Source organism: Theobroma umbraticum, unplaced genomic scaffold (genome assembly GCF_002168275.2).
Source record: "Theobroma umbraticum cultivar Fairchild unplaced genomic scaffold, ASM216827v3 scaffold_459.0, whole genome shotgun sequence".
Taxonomy (NCBI): Eukaryota; Viridiplantae; Streptophyta; class Magnoliopsida; order Malvales; family Malvaceae; genus Theobroma; species Theobroma umbraticum.
This window is the reverse complement of record NW_018397286.1, coordinates 295,647-311,354: the sequence shown is the minus strand read 5'-3', so window position 1 is coordinate 311,354 and position 15,708 is coordinate 295,647. Positions and strand designations below refer to the sequence as shown.

General features: G+C 34.8%; 2 protein-coding genes across 8 annotated transcripts; one reads left to right on the top strand and one right to left on the bottom strand.

The window, feature by feature from the left end:
- Positions 1–547: 547 nt before the first annotated feature.
- LOC110428498 (vacuolar protein sorting-associated protein 9A-like) lies at positions 548–14,323 on the bottom strand. 7 transcript variants are annotated; one of them, XM_089785656.1, is made up of 7 exons: positions 14,052–14,323; positions 13,298–13,445; positions 12,760–12,930; positions 11,619–11,798; positions 10,539–10,845; positions 9,904–10,165; positions 548–674 (listed from the first exon to the last, which is right to left on the bottom strand). In XM_089785656.1, the coding sequence occupies exons 1-6, from the start codon at positions 14,138–14,140 to the stop codon at positions 9,906–9,908; spliced, it is 1,155 nt and encodes a 384-aa protein (XP_089641782.1). In that variant the 5' UTR covers positions 14,141–14,323; the 3' UTR covers positions 548–674; positions 9,904–9,905. The 7 variants fall into 7 exon arrangements, with proteins under 7 accessions (XP_089641782.1, XP_021300001.1, XP_021300000.1 ...); XM_021444326.2 differs by lacking the exon at positions 548–674 and adding an exon at positions 7,110–7,266; XM_021444325.2 differs by lacking the exon at positions 548–674 and adding an exon at positions 8,242–8,380 and having other exon boundaries at positions 14,052–14,322.
- Positions 6,630–9,883, top strand: LOC110428496 (RING/FYVE/PHD zinc finger superfamily protein). The gene is made up of 5 exons (XM_021444323.2): positions 6,630–7,214; positions 7,399–7,498; positions 7,586–7,792; positions 8,164–8,772; positions 8,864–9,883. Exons 1-5 carry the CDS (start codon positions 6,860–6,862, stop codon positions 9,690–9,692), a joined length of 2,100 nt encoding a protein of 699 aa, XP_021299998.1. The 5' UTR covers positions 6,630–6,859; the 3' UTR covers positions 9,693–9,883.
- Positions 14,324–15,708: the final 1,385 nt, after the last annotated feature.

Below are 15,708 nucleotides of genomic sequence, written 5' to 3'. Positions count from 1 at the left end.
GGCAGGGACTTCGAACCCCTTCAAAAGGTAATCCAACGTCAGCCTCCAAACATAATGACCCTATAGGAAGACATTTCAAGCATCGATGTCCTCCACCAATGAGAACAGCTAAGGCGTCACCCATCTACGATAGTCTTGACCAAATAAAATGTTATTCACGATCAAGATTAGTGCCATCTTGGTTGCGTCTCTTGGTCGCTGAAAGTTGCCATTGCAAAACGTTTGAAGCAACCATTGTAGCTTAACGCTCTCCTGCCCGTTCTAGTATCTTGCATGAATTTCGTCCACACCAACGTCATATGGTCGACTAAACACATCGGGCATTCGATCGAACTTCAGTCCCGTGGTAAGGCAAAACTCCTACTTTGATATACGTGCCTTGCTCTTGCAATGGCAAACCATAGCTCATGCTCCATTGAATCTCTCTTACTGATTCGACGAATCATGATGTTATGCAAGAGTCTAATGTAAAAGTAGCCTTGCGGATATACGTCCAGTAGCATTCCGAAGCACCTTCGCTTCACTGCAGCATACTCCCTTTTATTTTAGAGAGTCTTGCTAATGTAATACAGTGGTAATCACTTACAATGGGTGTTAATCGAGACATTGAACGCCCACTTATCCCTTGACACAATAAGGTTGTTGTCAAGATCCTCATACTGTTTGGACTGCATCTGCAAAACATGGTACAAATGTGGTTACACGCCATGCATAACAAGTAAAATGTGGTTACACGTCATGCATAATAAGTAAAAGGTTGTCACATGCCATGCATAACAAGTAAAAGGTCGTCACATGCCATGCATAACAAGTAAAATGTGGTGACACGACATGCATATCAAGTCAAATGTCATGACACGTCATGCATAACAAGTCAAATGTTGTAAAACGCCAACCATGTTGTGACATGCCTACTAGTGTAACGATTGACTCATTACACTAATCACTTTACCAATGTCGTGACACGATAAAAACCCTTAAACCAGCCAACCCATTACACGCCATATCAAATGTTGTATTTCATGTTACACGATATGCAGATGCGAAACTCCTTCAAAGCTTTGGTACGACCATAAGACCATAAAACCAGGAAGAAAACAGTTTAACTAAGGCAATAACATTTCAAAAATCACTTTAAACTAAACTAAACATAATTTCCTCTTAAACTAATCTAACATAACAATTCCAAAAAGGCAATAACATGAACATATCAAACAAACCCAGCAAAAAAGTAAAGAACAGAAGAAAGTTTTAATTTCAGACTGACTGACCTCTTGACTGATAACTGACATTGTTGCTCTCGTCTTGTTAAGCTTGCAAAGAACGAAGTTCGACTCTCTAATACCTTTGGGAATGAAGAATGAATCAAACTCTCTAAGAAACCTTCACACAGACGTTTGTGATTTCTAAAAAATATGTAATTTAAAATGAGATGGCCTTATAATATTCATTCAATGGAAGTCGAATCGATTTTCTCATTTTTTTGCCTACTTTTTTTCTTTCGTTTTCAAACCATGTCATGTCACATTTTTAACCCATGCCGTCTGACACACACCTGGCATGTCACAGATTCCCTCAGTGGCGTGTCACAACCTTGAACGCTATTGTGTCACAAACCCTAAATGCTGACGTGTCAAACTCTGAATCCTAACGTGTCACAGATTTCCTTCATGGCATGTCAAACTTTGAACATTAGCATGTCACAGATTCCCTCCATGCTGGGTCACAAACTCTGAACATTGGCGTGTCATATATTCCCTCCATGGTATGCCAAACTCTGAACTCTGGCGTGTCACAGATTCCCTCCATGGCGTGTCACAAACTCTAAACTCTAAAGTATCATAGATTTCCTCCATGGTGTGTCACAAACTCTGAACCCTACCGTGATAGAGCCTTGTCACATATTCCCATTATGCCGTTTCATGCCACATTCTCTGCCGTGTCACATATTATCACAATGTCAACTCACATATTCCCTTGGAGTCATGTCACAAACTCTAAACCCTATCGTGCCATAGTCGTCTCACATATACCCTGCTGTAGCACGACGATTTCGTGCTTTGGATTCACATCTTTCTCCTTTCGATTCATCACCGTATCACGAATTTTTGATTGCACATCATTCTCGAAGCTTTCGATTCATCAGGACCGATTCCTCAATCGGTTTAATATCCATCTTCTCGTATTATCTGAATGTCATGTTCGAAATATCTGAAAAACCTTCTCATACAACATTATTTTGCTTTACACAAGCTTAGCTAAAAAAAATGGATGTTTTGCACAAAATTAGAAGTTCGCAAATTATTTGCATATTTATCTATTTATTTTTTCATTTTTCACGTGTTTGATGGTACGTCTCAATAAATATGTCTCATTAAGGGTATTTTTGTCTCAAAATCTACTATGGTGGTTAAAAATAGTTAAAATTATCTCGGTGCTTATTTTCAAAAACACTTTATTTTTTAGGGCAAAAAAAAATTCCCCTAAAATTTATAGTATGCTATGGAATAGTTATAGAGGCTATCTAGTGGAGAAATCTATGCAATATTTATTGGTGACTGGCTTTATTGTTAAACCTTTGTATCAAAATAATGTTGTAGCATTTTTGTTCATTGACAACAACAGAGGTATTACAAAGACTATGCATTTAGAGATAAAATATTTGACAATTGAAGACTATGCATTTAGAGATAAAATATTTGACAATTGAACAGCTTATAAAAACAGGTTACATTTTAGAAAAGCATATTAACACTGATGACATAGTAGTTGATCCTCAAACCAAAGGACTATGCTTTATCACTTTTAAGAAACATATTTTGACATAGGTATTGTGGAGTTTTTACAATTCATCTTCGTTCCTAAATTATTTATGTTTCTATACATTTATTTGAAGACATAAGACATAAAGTGAGGCATACATCTATAACCCTACTGTTATGTTTTTGTAACATGATGTATATCTCAAGATATGTAAAGTAGACATATGTTTATTGAATAAATCATAAAATATTTCTCTTGAAAGCTTGGGCTACATAATGTAGAGAATAAAATGACTAACAAATGAATACAACACATGAAATAGATCATTAAAGAAATATTGTTATTTATTGATACACCATCACATTAACTTCATGTCCTTGGGTAGTACATGTGATTATAGTTGGTGGTGTATCTTGATAGACATGTAGTTATTGTTATTTTCCTATATCACAAATTTTATTGGATAGAAAGATCTTTTAAGGTAAGTCTCAAGTTGTTTATAAATTGAGCTCATTAAGTTTCAAGTTGTCTTAGCCCGTGAGCCAATATTTTTAAGAAAATATATTTTCAAATTTTGAGTTTAAATAATATAATCCAAGTGGGAGATTGTAGATTTTCTTAGATAATAAAGTATGAACTTACATTATTTAAGTTATTTTACCTTTTTATAAAAAATAAGTTAAGTTTATTTGATCAAGTGACAAATTATAGTCAATAATGTCCAATAAAGTGGAATAGACTCAAATATTAAATGTGGGTTTAAGAATGTATTATGTGTAGAAAATCTTTAAACCTATAATAAGTAGAGTTGACTCCATATGTTTATGATGATAACAAAAAATTTCTCATTCATTAATGTCTAACTTTATTATTTTAGTGTGTAGAATAAAGTTAATCCTCTCAATAAAATTAGAGTTAAAGGTAAGATCACATAAGTTAGAGTGAGAAAGAAGAAAAGGGTTAGTGAAGACAGGAGTTTAGTAATTGATTAACAAAGAGTCTTAGTTAGTTACGGCATGACTAGTTGACAAGCTGAAGCAAAACAAACAAATTTTAATGAATTAGCTTTAGAGTTAATTGATTAAGAATGTGCTAGAAAAAGAAAAACAGAAGTGTGCTAATCGATTAAGCATGTGGTTAATCGATTAGAGCCCAAGACCTAAAAAATCTCTAAGTGTCAAAACTTAAATTCAAAATAAGTCTAATCGTTAAAAGGAGCCAAAATGGAGAAATTCAAATTCAAATTTTTTTTTAATTCATTAGAATTTGTGTTAATCGGTTAAGATTAAAGGATGTGCAGTTCTAATTAGTTAAGGGGAGAGTTAACCAATTAGAAGAAGTATGCTAAAGTAGAGAACCTTGAAGATAAAGATCTCTTAATCGGTTAGAGTCTCTTCTAATCAGTTAACATATAGCACACAGTAGCAAGATAATGCAAGGTAGAGAAACTATAATCAATTAAAGCTGCCTATGACCAATTAGTCGAACTTTATCTATCAATTTGAATTTAAATACTAAAAGACAAAACAATGACTAGAATGACATCAGAGTTGTCCCTAACAACTAGAATCTATCTTGAACAGCAAAATCTGTCCTCTCAAGTATAAAAGTAAGCTTCAATGGTCAAAGAAGCAGATTTTGAAGAAAAAAGAGCCACTTTGAGTAAAAAGCCAAACGACTTTCACCAAAACACTTGTTCTTTACTCCTATTTGAGAAAAAGTGTTTGAGTTTGCTTTTAATCTTTCTATATTTCTAAAGGTACCTAGTTATATTTTTTTCCTTCTTTTTCTTGGAAATTTAGAGTATGGGAAATACTCTAGAAATCATTGTAAGGGATTATAGTTTAGGTTAAAAGCTCACCTTGTAAAAAATTGGTGGAAGTTGTCAATTCAATTGTTATAGTAAACTTGGGTTGAAAATCCTTAATTGAGAGATCGAAGTAGTGGATGTAGGTTAAAGGGATTGAACCACTATAAATACTTTTGTATTGTCCACTTTTCTTTACCTTTCTTGACTTGATATCTTTTAATTTTGACAAGTTCTAAACCATCCTTCCTCTAGCTGATTAAGAGCTCTACAAGCTCAAAAGTGCAGATTTTAAAATTTTAGTGCTATTCACCCCTCTAACACTCTAACAGGACCAACAAGTAAGACTAAGGATCATTATACAAAGTTAAGATTAGATCTCCTTTTTTATTTACGCAAAAACATATTTTAACCCATTGGAGAGTTAACAGATCAAGAAGGAAGATTTTAGTATATTGAATCCCAACAAATAAACTTATCTATATTGTTTTTAATGTCAAATTATGTATAAAAAATCAAGGAGGAAATGGTGAGGAATAACCTTTCTTGATAAGGGTATTTCAAAAATAACCATCAAAATAAATTTAACTGTTTTTAGTCATATTTAGCTATGACTTGATAAAAATACCATTGAAACTATTTCAAATAAATTAAACTATTCATCACAATTTATCTCCATTTGTACTTCCGATTTCTCTCTCTCAACATCTCACTCTCTCTAATTTTATCGATTTCTCTCTTCGGCATTTGTCTCCTATGCTCCCAATTTTTCTCTCTCGCGCTTTCAGATTTCTCTTTCCAGCACTTTGAAAACACTAAACATGGTTTTGATGTGCTTGAGTGTATGGCTATTTGAAGAATTTGATTTTTAGATATTTTGGATAAAATTAAACAGTAAAAATGATCACAGATATTTGAAATAGCTTTGAATTGGATCAATTCGAGATCTAGACACCAACAAACTCAAAAATTTAAAATTTATGAACTTAGGTTTTCAATGAATTTTTTTTATTTTTGGTCAAAATGGATGTTTTAGATAAGAAAATTTGTGTTTTGATTTATAAAAACATGTTAGAAACACTCTAGTGGGTACCAAATTGTCAAAGAAACAAAAATAAATAAAAAGAGTTGAGAGGATTTGAAGTTTTAATTTGTAAGTAACAATAACAGTTTAAACATTAAAATGTAACAAAATATTTTTGAATATGGCATGTAACAACAATATTTTTTCAGCATGGCGTGTAATAACAGTATTTTTTTTCAACATTGCGTGTTACAACATTTTTTAACCATGACTTGTAACATGTTTTTGTACATAGTATGTAACAATAGTATTTTTTTTAACATGACGTGTAACAACTTAATCATGACGTGTAAAACCTAACTATGGTATGTCACATATTTTTGTAGATGACGTGTAACATATTTCTGTACATGGTATATAACATCATGACGTGTAATTTCATTAAAGTTAATTTTATCCAACTTGATTAAAAATAGTTAAAATTATAAAAGAGTCTATTTTTAAAAACTTCTTATCTTTAAGAGTTATTTTTAAAAATACCTCAAAAATCAAGTATATTTTCATGTTCTAAATTCCTAACATGTTTTGTCTTGAGTTTAACATAAGAATAATTTATTCCAACTTTGATAACTGTTTGAAGCCGAATACCCAGTGAAGGCAAAACGTGGATCTTTCATAAGCAGAGGATTCATGGAGATTGATCCAAACCAAAGGCCCATATCCAGTTTTGAAAGCAGCTGTTTTCTATTCTCAAGTCAATGATATTTGTTGTTTGCTAAATAAAAATGATTCTTTTAAAATTATAATTTATAGTGACACAATTTTTTTAAAATATATCCTAAGGTGACGAATAATTAAAAGAGTCCTACCAAGATGTTTGGAGAGCTCAAAGAAATTATTCTTATATAAAAGTGAAAATAAAAATAAAAACTTTTAAAAATTAGAAAAATAATTATATAATATAATTTAAATAAAGAATTATTTTTTTATTTATTCGAAAAGTTACCTTTAAGAAAAATGAAAAGAAAAAGAAATTTGGAAAAGGGGGGAAAATGATGAGTTTCGGTGTGTTGGCAACCGTAGCGCGGGCAACCTCTAATAAAAAACAGACCCAGCAGCCAAAACCCTAGTCCTGGTTTGTGAAAGACAAAACGCAAAGTTGGTCTTCCTCTCCCCTCCAACTCCTCCCATTTCCAGGACACACTCACACTCCCTCTACCTTGGACCAAACATCAAACAAACACACCCTCCTCTACGTTAACGAAATGGTTGACCACCACAGCGCACCCAGGCCACTCAAGAGGGCTCGCAGGACTACCAGAGTCTCTGCAGACCTGTCCGATTTCCTCTCTTTCCCTTCCCCCTCCACCACCGCCGCCTCTTCCGGAAAGCCTTTCCGTGAAGCCGTCCGGAGCTTCCTATCCTCTCACGCCCGCCTAACCACGGCCTTCGCACCGCCGGTCCTTCCCTGCCTCATGACGTGGCAGATCCTGTTTAGAGTGGGTGATTCTTTGACGGACGCCCACGATCCCTCGCCGATCGTCGTTGCGCTCTATGTCGTGGAGGAGGACGTCACCAGATCCTCAAGATCTGTCTATTGCGACCAGTGCCGAGTCGTTGGTAAGTGGGGTGGAGTCCACTCTCGTCGGGCATGCTCGCACGCATTCTTTTTCTGCATACGCATTAACTAAAACTAGCTCTTACTTTGCTCGAGTACTAATAATAGTACTAAGTAGAATAAAAGAAAAAAATGATTTTATTTTATTAGAGAGTAACTAAATTGTGTTGGGTTTTGAAATGATAGGTTGGAGCGGCCATCCTGTTTGCCGCAAAAGATACCATTTTATCATAAGGTCTCGTGATAATGGGATCAATTCGTACGAGAACAAGTCTTGTCTGTCAAGGTCAAAATTTTGGATGTTTCTTGTCTAAGTATTTTCGGATTTAGCTTTATTTGTAACTAGTGCTATCTCATCTCATCTGTGCAACAGAGTGGTTAGTGGGGATGATGATGATAATGATGAAGAATGGGAGTATTCACAGTTTGAAGATAATACGCATTTGCTGCATGGAGTTGTTCACTCCAACGGTTATGGCCATCTTCTTACTGTCAATGGTAGAGAAGGAGGCTCCAACCTTCTCTCAGGTTTTCACATCATGAACTTCTGGGATTCCCTCTGCACACTTCTCTCTGTCAGGTTTGGACACCCACCTTATCACATTCCATCTTTCCTTCCTTCATCAGTATACCAAATATAAAAAATTATACTTCCTTATACTAATTTACTTATGGCAAAATGGTAAAGAAAAACCCACGCCTATACTTTACATGGCCTTTTCGCATCCTCTTAAGCCCATTGTACAGGCCTTGACAGCCAATCGGTCTATCCGTATATTTCTTTTCTTGACCTGTTAACACAAACAATTGTTGCTGTATTATTATTATTCTACTCATTACAAATGCTTAAGTGTGAATTTTCTCTTTTTCTTCAATATAGGATTAAGGACTCTTGAGAACAACCGTAGATTGTTTCATCAATCCTACTTTCTTGGTAATTTTGTTGAACAGGAAGGTAACCGTGATGGATGTATCGAAGAAATATGGTATGGAATACAGGCTACTTCATGCAATTACCAGAGGTCATTCCTGGTATGGTAACTGGGGTTACGAGTTTGGATCTGGAAGCTACGCCCTCACACAAGATGCTTACAAGAGAGCAGTGGATAATCTCTCAAGCATGCCTTTGTCCCCCCTTCTGTTCCAACGGCGTAAGACCCGAACTCGCCTGCAGAACATCATTGCTTTTTATCAGTCCTTATCATGTTCAGAACTTTCAACACTCAAGGATCTGTTTTCATTCCTCCTGAGACTCATCACTGAAAGCCACAGGACCTCAATGCCCAAAACATCCAAAATATCAGAATCTTCCACAAATGTATTGTGTGCATGGACAAGAAATGATGTAGAATCACTGTTGCAAGCTATGATTAAAGTGCTAATGGCTACAGCCCCAGGTTCCAACTGGGTAACCAGGCGTGCTCTTAAGAGCGCCATGAGTAAGGCAGCCTCCCCTGAACTTCTTGATTACTGCCTTAAGCACTTGAGAGGGAATTTGGCAACCAATGGCAAGGTGGTTGAGGCCCGTTGCAATCTAAACTCCAGTGATATCGAGTTCAGGTGAGGCAAATTCAATTCTGGTTCACTTATCTCTTGTTTACTGGATCTTTGTAACTAACAAATGCCTTGTTACAAAATAATGACCAAACAGGCTTCAGCCGCTATGTTCCGTGCCAAATGAATCTAGCTTGGACTCAAATTGCCCATCAGAAGAGCACATCAGAGGTGATCTGAAATTTTTGTTTGACTCTTTGCTCCACCCTGAAACCATGTTGACTTACAGACCTCAAGCAACAAGGGAATGTGTGATTGACTCGGCTACTAAGCTTCTTGACTGCAAGCAATTTGTGAAAGACTACAAACCATATGCTTACAACCCCTTTGCCATCTATGTTTGGTGTCATTTAGAGCTTTCTGATCAACCTAAAGACGATCCAGTTCCTCCCCCTGAACTGATTGTTTTACCTCTTAATGCTACCATTGGTGACCTTAAAATTGAAGCTTCAAAAGCTTTTGAAGATGTATATGCCATGTTTAAGAGGTTTCAAGTTGAGCATCTACTAGATTACGGTTCTGTAGAGGACAACATAACCCTGAAACTATTGGTTGGCACAACTGGATCAATTCGAGTCAAAGGAAGATGTCCATCAAAACATGGACTTAACCGATATCGAATGGAGAGGGGAACAGATAACTGGACAGTTGACTGCACTTGTGGGGCAAAGGATGATGACGGTGAGAGAATGTTGGCTTGTGATATATGTGGTGTTTGGCAGCACACAAGGTGTGCTGGGATTGACGATGCTGATGCAATACCTGCAAAGTTCATATGCATGAGATGTGCTAACTCCCTTCACAAGAAATCTATAAGCATTCCAAGTTCTGGAATGGAAGCTAGAAGGTTTTCTCAACTTGACACTTGTAGGGGAGCAATAGGAAGTAATGGTCCTGGATTTACTACTGCCTTGACGGTAGGGTGAATGTATATTTGTGTGTAAACATGTAAATAGTTTCTGCTTAGCTTAAAGGGCAATTATTGGTACAGGGCTTTTTCTCCCTCACCTATTTGGAGCATATGCTGCTTAGTCAACATATTTATCCAAGGAATTTGTATAGAATATTAATTCGAAGAAATTTAACCTTTACTTAAACAAAGTGGTTCATTTGAAAAGATGTGACAGACTATTTTACCTTTATTCTCCTTTGCAATCAGTGTCTCGACTTGTTCCATTATGCCCTCTTAACAAGTCATTAGTTCCTTCTGAAGCAGGGGAAACTGTGGTCTTGGAAATAGAAAGGTGTCTAACAGTGTTGCACAAACTGTTATACTTAGTTACCACATCCTTGTATAAACCTAGTAATCTCTCCACATCACCTACTGTCAGTTCACCAGCCTCAGCTTCCATGTAAGGATAATTTGACCCAGCTGATCCAAGAATGGCTATGTGATGATCTGTTTGACAACATTGAAAGATTCAATTCATATGAAAAAGAATCACAAATATTTCTTAATAAGAACTTAACTTCTATGCTGGGGAAGTGGGACTAGAAGCGAGAACTATTCATTTCATAATCGAAGAGAGAGGGGACCCTAGCTACGAGTCAGCCCCTCCGACACCAAATGATCTTCATTTTTCTATGTAGAGATTCTTTGGTGTCCACTGTACTGACGTACAAGAGAAGAATTTCAATCAAACAATTCTTTATGGTTAACTTCCTTTCAGATACAGAATGGAGCGAATATTAAAGTATATGGATAAAGAATAAAATAAAAAAAATTAGTAAATCATGCATACATTAAATGCTGTAGTAGTGTTCAAACTTACCATTAATGTTAGTTTTCCTTTTGTGCATTTCTGTTGATGGACCAGGATCTGTCTGCTTCCCAAATGTCGATATCTTATCTATGGTGGGTGAGGTTATTTGGGGCACTCTATTGACCAATCTTGCTGCTTGCATACTCTCCTCAAATTCAGTTTCTTCAATAGAAAGAGATTTGGCATTTAACTCTACAATGAAGGACTTGGCTGAGACAAGATTTGTGTGATAATAAGCTGCTTCTGAGATAAGCTTTGACTGCCTCCGGTATAATTGGATGAATTTGAGGTTGGAATGCAATTGTGGAGGATTGGCCTGTCCATGAGATTTAGTTAACATTAATGAGAATTAATCATTACTTCCTCAAAGCAACAAAATAATCTGCAGTATTTTGTCTTTCTAAATAAATTTGAAGAGAGATTTCTTTTTAAAAGGAATGCAGTGATCATTTGAAGCACTAGAAGAAATGAACAATATTAAAGCTCGCGCCAATGCAAATATAAAAAATTGAATTAATAACCCATTAGAATCACATAATTCATGGTCAAAACCACCAATTGACCTGCACCTTTATAAATGATAACTCATTCATCCTGAAAAAGCAGACTATACTCCTGCCAGCACCCACACCCACTCATGCACACAGATACAAGATAAAAAGAGAAGAGCCACTGCTTGAGATATGATAGCAACCACCCATAACAAGGATCAAAGGTTTGTTTTTGTTAATAACTTGGGTACTTTGAAATTGATGACAACAGGCAGGATTGAAGGATAAGAAAACTATACAAATATGACAGACAACATAGCATGCTACTTAGATTACTTAATTACTTCAGAATGAGGAACTTAAGACATCAAGAATTTTCAGTAAGTAAAACACGGCGCATATTCAAAAAAAGAATTAAATGTCAAGAATATATATAGATTGAGCATAAATTCTCAGAAACTCTATGATGAAAACAAAAATGATACTAACACAAGCCACGCTTTGCAATGATGGGACTGTGACTGAGACTGTGAGACATAAGAATCCACAAAATATGAATGATGATTGGTAGAATGGCTTATTACCAAGGAGACCTTGCCTTGATCGTAACATATATAAGAACAGGAAGAAAATCATCTGCCCCTCCTGGAACATGATCTTCTGAAATTGATGCATTGAGCAGTAAATTGTTGATGACTCTACAACAATTCATGATACACAGAAGCTTCTCACGAGGAGCTTTGAAAGCATTGATTTTTTTTAATTCTTTCTCAGCAAGCTGGGGACAGAAGGAAAAAGTGTAACTACTACTTATTAGGAGGAAGTATAGTCACATAACTGATACTTGACACAGTATAAATAAAACAAAAAATGTAAAGAAAGCAATTCCCTGTGCACTAACATGATCACCAGAATATCTCAACACTTACAAACATAAATGATAAAGGAAAACAGAACCACGCAGTCATAGTGAACCTAAGTCCAAAAGCAATCTCGTTTTCCGTTGATGGCCAAAAAATGAAATTTTGCTTAGATGATCTTTACCTCAATAAAAAGTAACGTGACATGATGCCGATTTTGAAAAACCTGATAGTGCAGAATGTAAGTAGATAATCTGTATTCCCTATCTCACATTTGATATCATCCATGAAGACTAGAGTTTTGTAACTAGTCAACAACCTCTAGCTTCGAGATCCAACAATAGGCCCAATGATTGAAGTCAACCAATTAAAACTAAAATCAGGAACCATTTTGTTATGTTTCCTCTTTTTCCTTTTAAGGTGAAATCAGCAACCTTTTATCCAGCATCAAAACTTTTTCACAGTTTTCCTCTTTCAGATGGTAACAGGGTATGCTTTATATGAGGTTTTTGTCTTTTTAGGGAAAAATACTACAGGCTTTTTCATTCATGCTATACATCATGATAGTTTTTAATGTAAATGAACTATTAATCATTTAATTGAAGCTGTGATGCTTAATGCTATTTCTAAATGAAAATTATTTCGTTAATTTATTTATTGACAATTAATTAAGCAAGTAACATCAGAGTTGGGCAGAAAACAAGTTTCCTAAATTAGGCTCATCAAATCTATGTAAAACACTCAACGTTGCAGCAACAAAATATCTGACTAAATATTTACCAGTGCATGACTGTAAACCAAACATTAAAAGAGCATAGCTTCATTAGAATTAATCACTAAAACAAACTTCCCAATGCTTAACGAGGTCAGCAGGCATACCAGCCACAAAGCTTCATTTTGTAGCACTACTGGTATGTCTAAATGTTCAGGCCTCAAGAAGGTTTGCAACAAGCATATCTTCTCTGAGATCTCTCGATCCATCTTGACGTCCTGAGCAGAGGATGCAAAGGTCCGCGAATTTAGTTTTGTCATAACATATTTCTCCAGACCCTGCAGTAAGTAGCACATGGTCAATACAAAGTACTGTAACTTTTTGTACTTGGGCAGTCCATTTGTTTTTTGGAGGCCCTAATTTAACAAGAACATCAAAGTATTATTTCACATAACTAAAGTTGGACCTATCACTATTCTTAATGTTATTTGGCTTCTTTTGCGTCCTTTTTTTCCTCCTAAGTTGTGCTACTACCACCACCACCACCACCACCACCACTACTACTACATGGGTTAAATGGCTAAGTATTCCAACTTAGAGACAAAATCCATCTGAACACATAGTTTGTTGCATTAAGTATGAAATATTTGGATAATACACCAACATGACTATAAAGAAAAGCATTTGCAAATATAAAATGCTAACCTCCAAGGCATTGTCAATTTCTTCATCGGTGGAGCCTGCCCATAAAGGATGATCCCTTATAGCAGCTTCCGTTGTCAAAAAAAAGTCCTGTATCCTTTTCCCATCATTTTCTGGGTTTCCCACATTAAACGAAAATGACACAATGAAGCTGAAACAAAATAAATCGTCTAAGATAAGAATTCGGGTACCTAAAATGCACAACCAGAAAACATACTTTCTATATCCTTCTCCTTTATTTTTGTTCATGAGGACTCCACGGAACACCTGAATTTTTCTATACAAGATATGTAAATTTCCTATCGAAATAGAAGCTCAAATCAAACTACAATAACAACTTGCCAAGCAACAAAGAGAAAAAAGAAAAAAAAAAAAAGAGATGACCGCAATAAGAACTACAAGCTTGAGCCCAAATCGCTTATTTAAGCTATAGAGTTCCACTTCAGAATGTCAGCATAAAGGAATGAATATTTCTTGCAATAGATTTGTGGAGAACATAAGCTATCGCATCATTTTATAACAAATTTTTTTCCTTCAATAATAGCTCAGAATAACATTACGATTTTCGGAATCAGAATTGAATCAAATGTAAAGATCACGGGGATTGAGTGAAATATTTTCATATAAAATTGAAAAGAATTTCTTCCAGAAAACCCTAAAACGCATCTAAATTACCCAAAAAAAAAAAGGAAACAAAGAGCAACTGCAGAGAAATCTAAATGGATGTAAATAGAATTGCAAAAGAGAAGGAAAGAACCTCTTGATGGATCGAACAAGATCGAGAGAAGCAGGGTTTCGCATTTTGTCGAGAAAAGAGTCGAATGGAAGTGGGTGAGTCGTCTCCATTTCTTTCGTATGACTAATTACTGAATCAAAAGCACAAATCAGAGCCTCCTTTTGTTGAATTCAGGAAAACAAACAAAAGCAGAGTAACAGCAGCCTTCGAGAGTTGAAAGAAATAAGCCATAGGTATAAAATTTATAATAATAAATAAAGTTGAAGTGAGTGTAATGAGGCTAAAATAATGAATAAAGGATGCAACGAGCACGCAAAATCAGGTTCTAAGTGTAATAGAACTAATTGCTTTGCCCCTTTTGCCCTTCTCACTGGGTTTCAAGGGAATACAAAACCAAACCCATATTGAACCACTACTGGCGTGTGTGACTGGCAATATGGCTAAGCGATTCCCTCTTTATTTCTAAGGAACATTTATTCTTTTGTTTGGTTGTCAAATGCTCCAAGGTAACCTTTTGATTCCCAAAACTAAGGATCGTAATGGGTAATTAATTGTAGGGTATTTGTGAATACCCAATTCGGTTATATCGAGTTACAATATTTTATAATTGAGTTTGGGACGGATTTAAATAGTGATTTTACTAGTTGTATCGGGTTAGATTGAGTTAGGGTACCCTAAAATCAAGTTCAAATAATGACTTCGTTATCCATATCAAGTTCTATTTTGATTTTCAAAATTAGAGATAGCAATGGGTAGCCTATTATAGGGTATAAGTGAGTACCAGACCTAGTTAGATTGAGTTAGGGTACCCTAAAATCAAGTTTAAATAGTGACTTCGTTATCCATGTCAAGTTCTATTTTGATTCTCAAAATTAGAGATAGCAATGGGTACCCTATTATAGGGTATAAGTGAGTGCCCGACCTGGTTAGATTGAGTTAGGGTACCTTAAAATCAAGTTCAAATAGTGACTTCATTATCCATATCAAGTTCTAATTTGATTCTTAAAATTAGAGATGGCAATAGGTACCCTATTATAGGGTACGTGTGAGTACCCGATCCGGTTATATCGAGTTAGAGTACCCTATAAGTAAGTTTATGACGGATTTGAGTAGTGATTTCACTATTTGTATTGAGTTCTATTTTATTGTTATTTGAAAAATTAAATAAAATTTTTATTGTTATTTAAATAATTAAATAAAAAAAATCCACTTTTGCTGATGTTTAGATTCGACCCATGTAAATAGGAAAAACAATCAAAACCTTTACCATCTTTACAAAAAATTTATTTTATTAAAAGTTAACAAATATATTAAAAAGTATGGTTACTCAAATTAATATGATGACATTGATATATTTAAATAAAAATTATTAGATTATTAATTATGTTTAAATAATATCAATATCATATCATATTACAAAGGAATATAATTACTATTATATATATACTTTTAATATAAATATATTTACTTTTTATTTTGTGTTAACATTATAAAAATTATAGCTTCTAATATATATAAAGAAAGTCTTTGATATTAGAATAGTTTCGAAATCTAGATATTTTTTTTTAATTTCATGTAATGAAAAACAAACCCATATAATTAATTAAATTAATTCATGAAACTATGATTATTAATTACCTTGGCATGTTTTTTAATATATACATTATATATGTTGGGT

What these genes read in the sequence shown, in the direction of transcription:
- LOC110428496 (XM_021444323.2), top strand. Translation starts at nt 6,860, where the DNA reads ATGGTTGACCACCACAGCGCACCCAGGCCACTCAAGAGGGCTCGCAGG. An exon ending in AACAAGTCTTGTCTGTCAAG is followed by an intron (nt 7,499 to 7,585) that starts GTCAAAATTTTG and finishes TCTGTGCAACAG; the next exon opens with AGTGGTTAGTGGGGATGATG. An exon ending in TCCAGTGATATCGAGTTCAG is followed by an intron (nt 8,773 to 8,863) that starts GTGAGGCAAATT and finishes ATGACCAAACAG; the next exon opens with GCTTCAGCCGCTATGTTCCG.
- LOC110428498 (XM_089785656.1), bottom strand. Translation starts at nt 14,140, where the DNA reads ATGGAGACGACTCACCCACTTCCATTCGACTCTTTTCTCGACAAAATG. An exon ending in AAATTGACAATGCCTTGGAG is followed by an intron (nt 12,931 to 13,297) that starts GTTAGCATTTTA and finishes TACTTACTGCAG; the next exon opens with GGTCTGGAGAAATATGTTAT. An exon ending in AAGGAAAACTAACATTAATG is followed by an intron (nt 10,166 to 10,538) that starts GTAAGTTTGAAC and finishes GTTGTCAAACAG; the next exon opens with ATCATCACATAGCCATTCTT.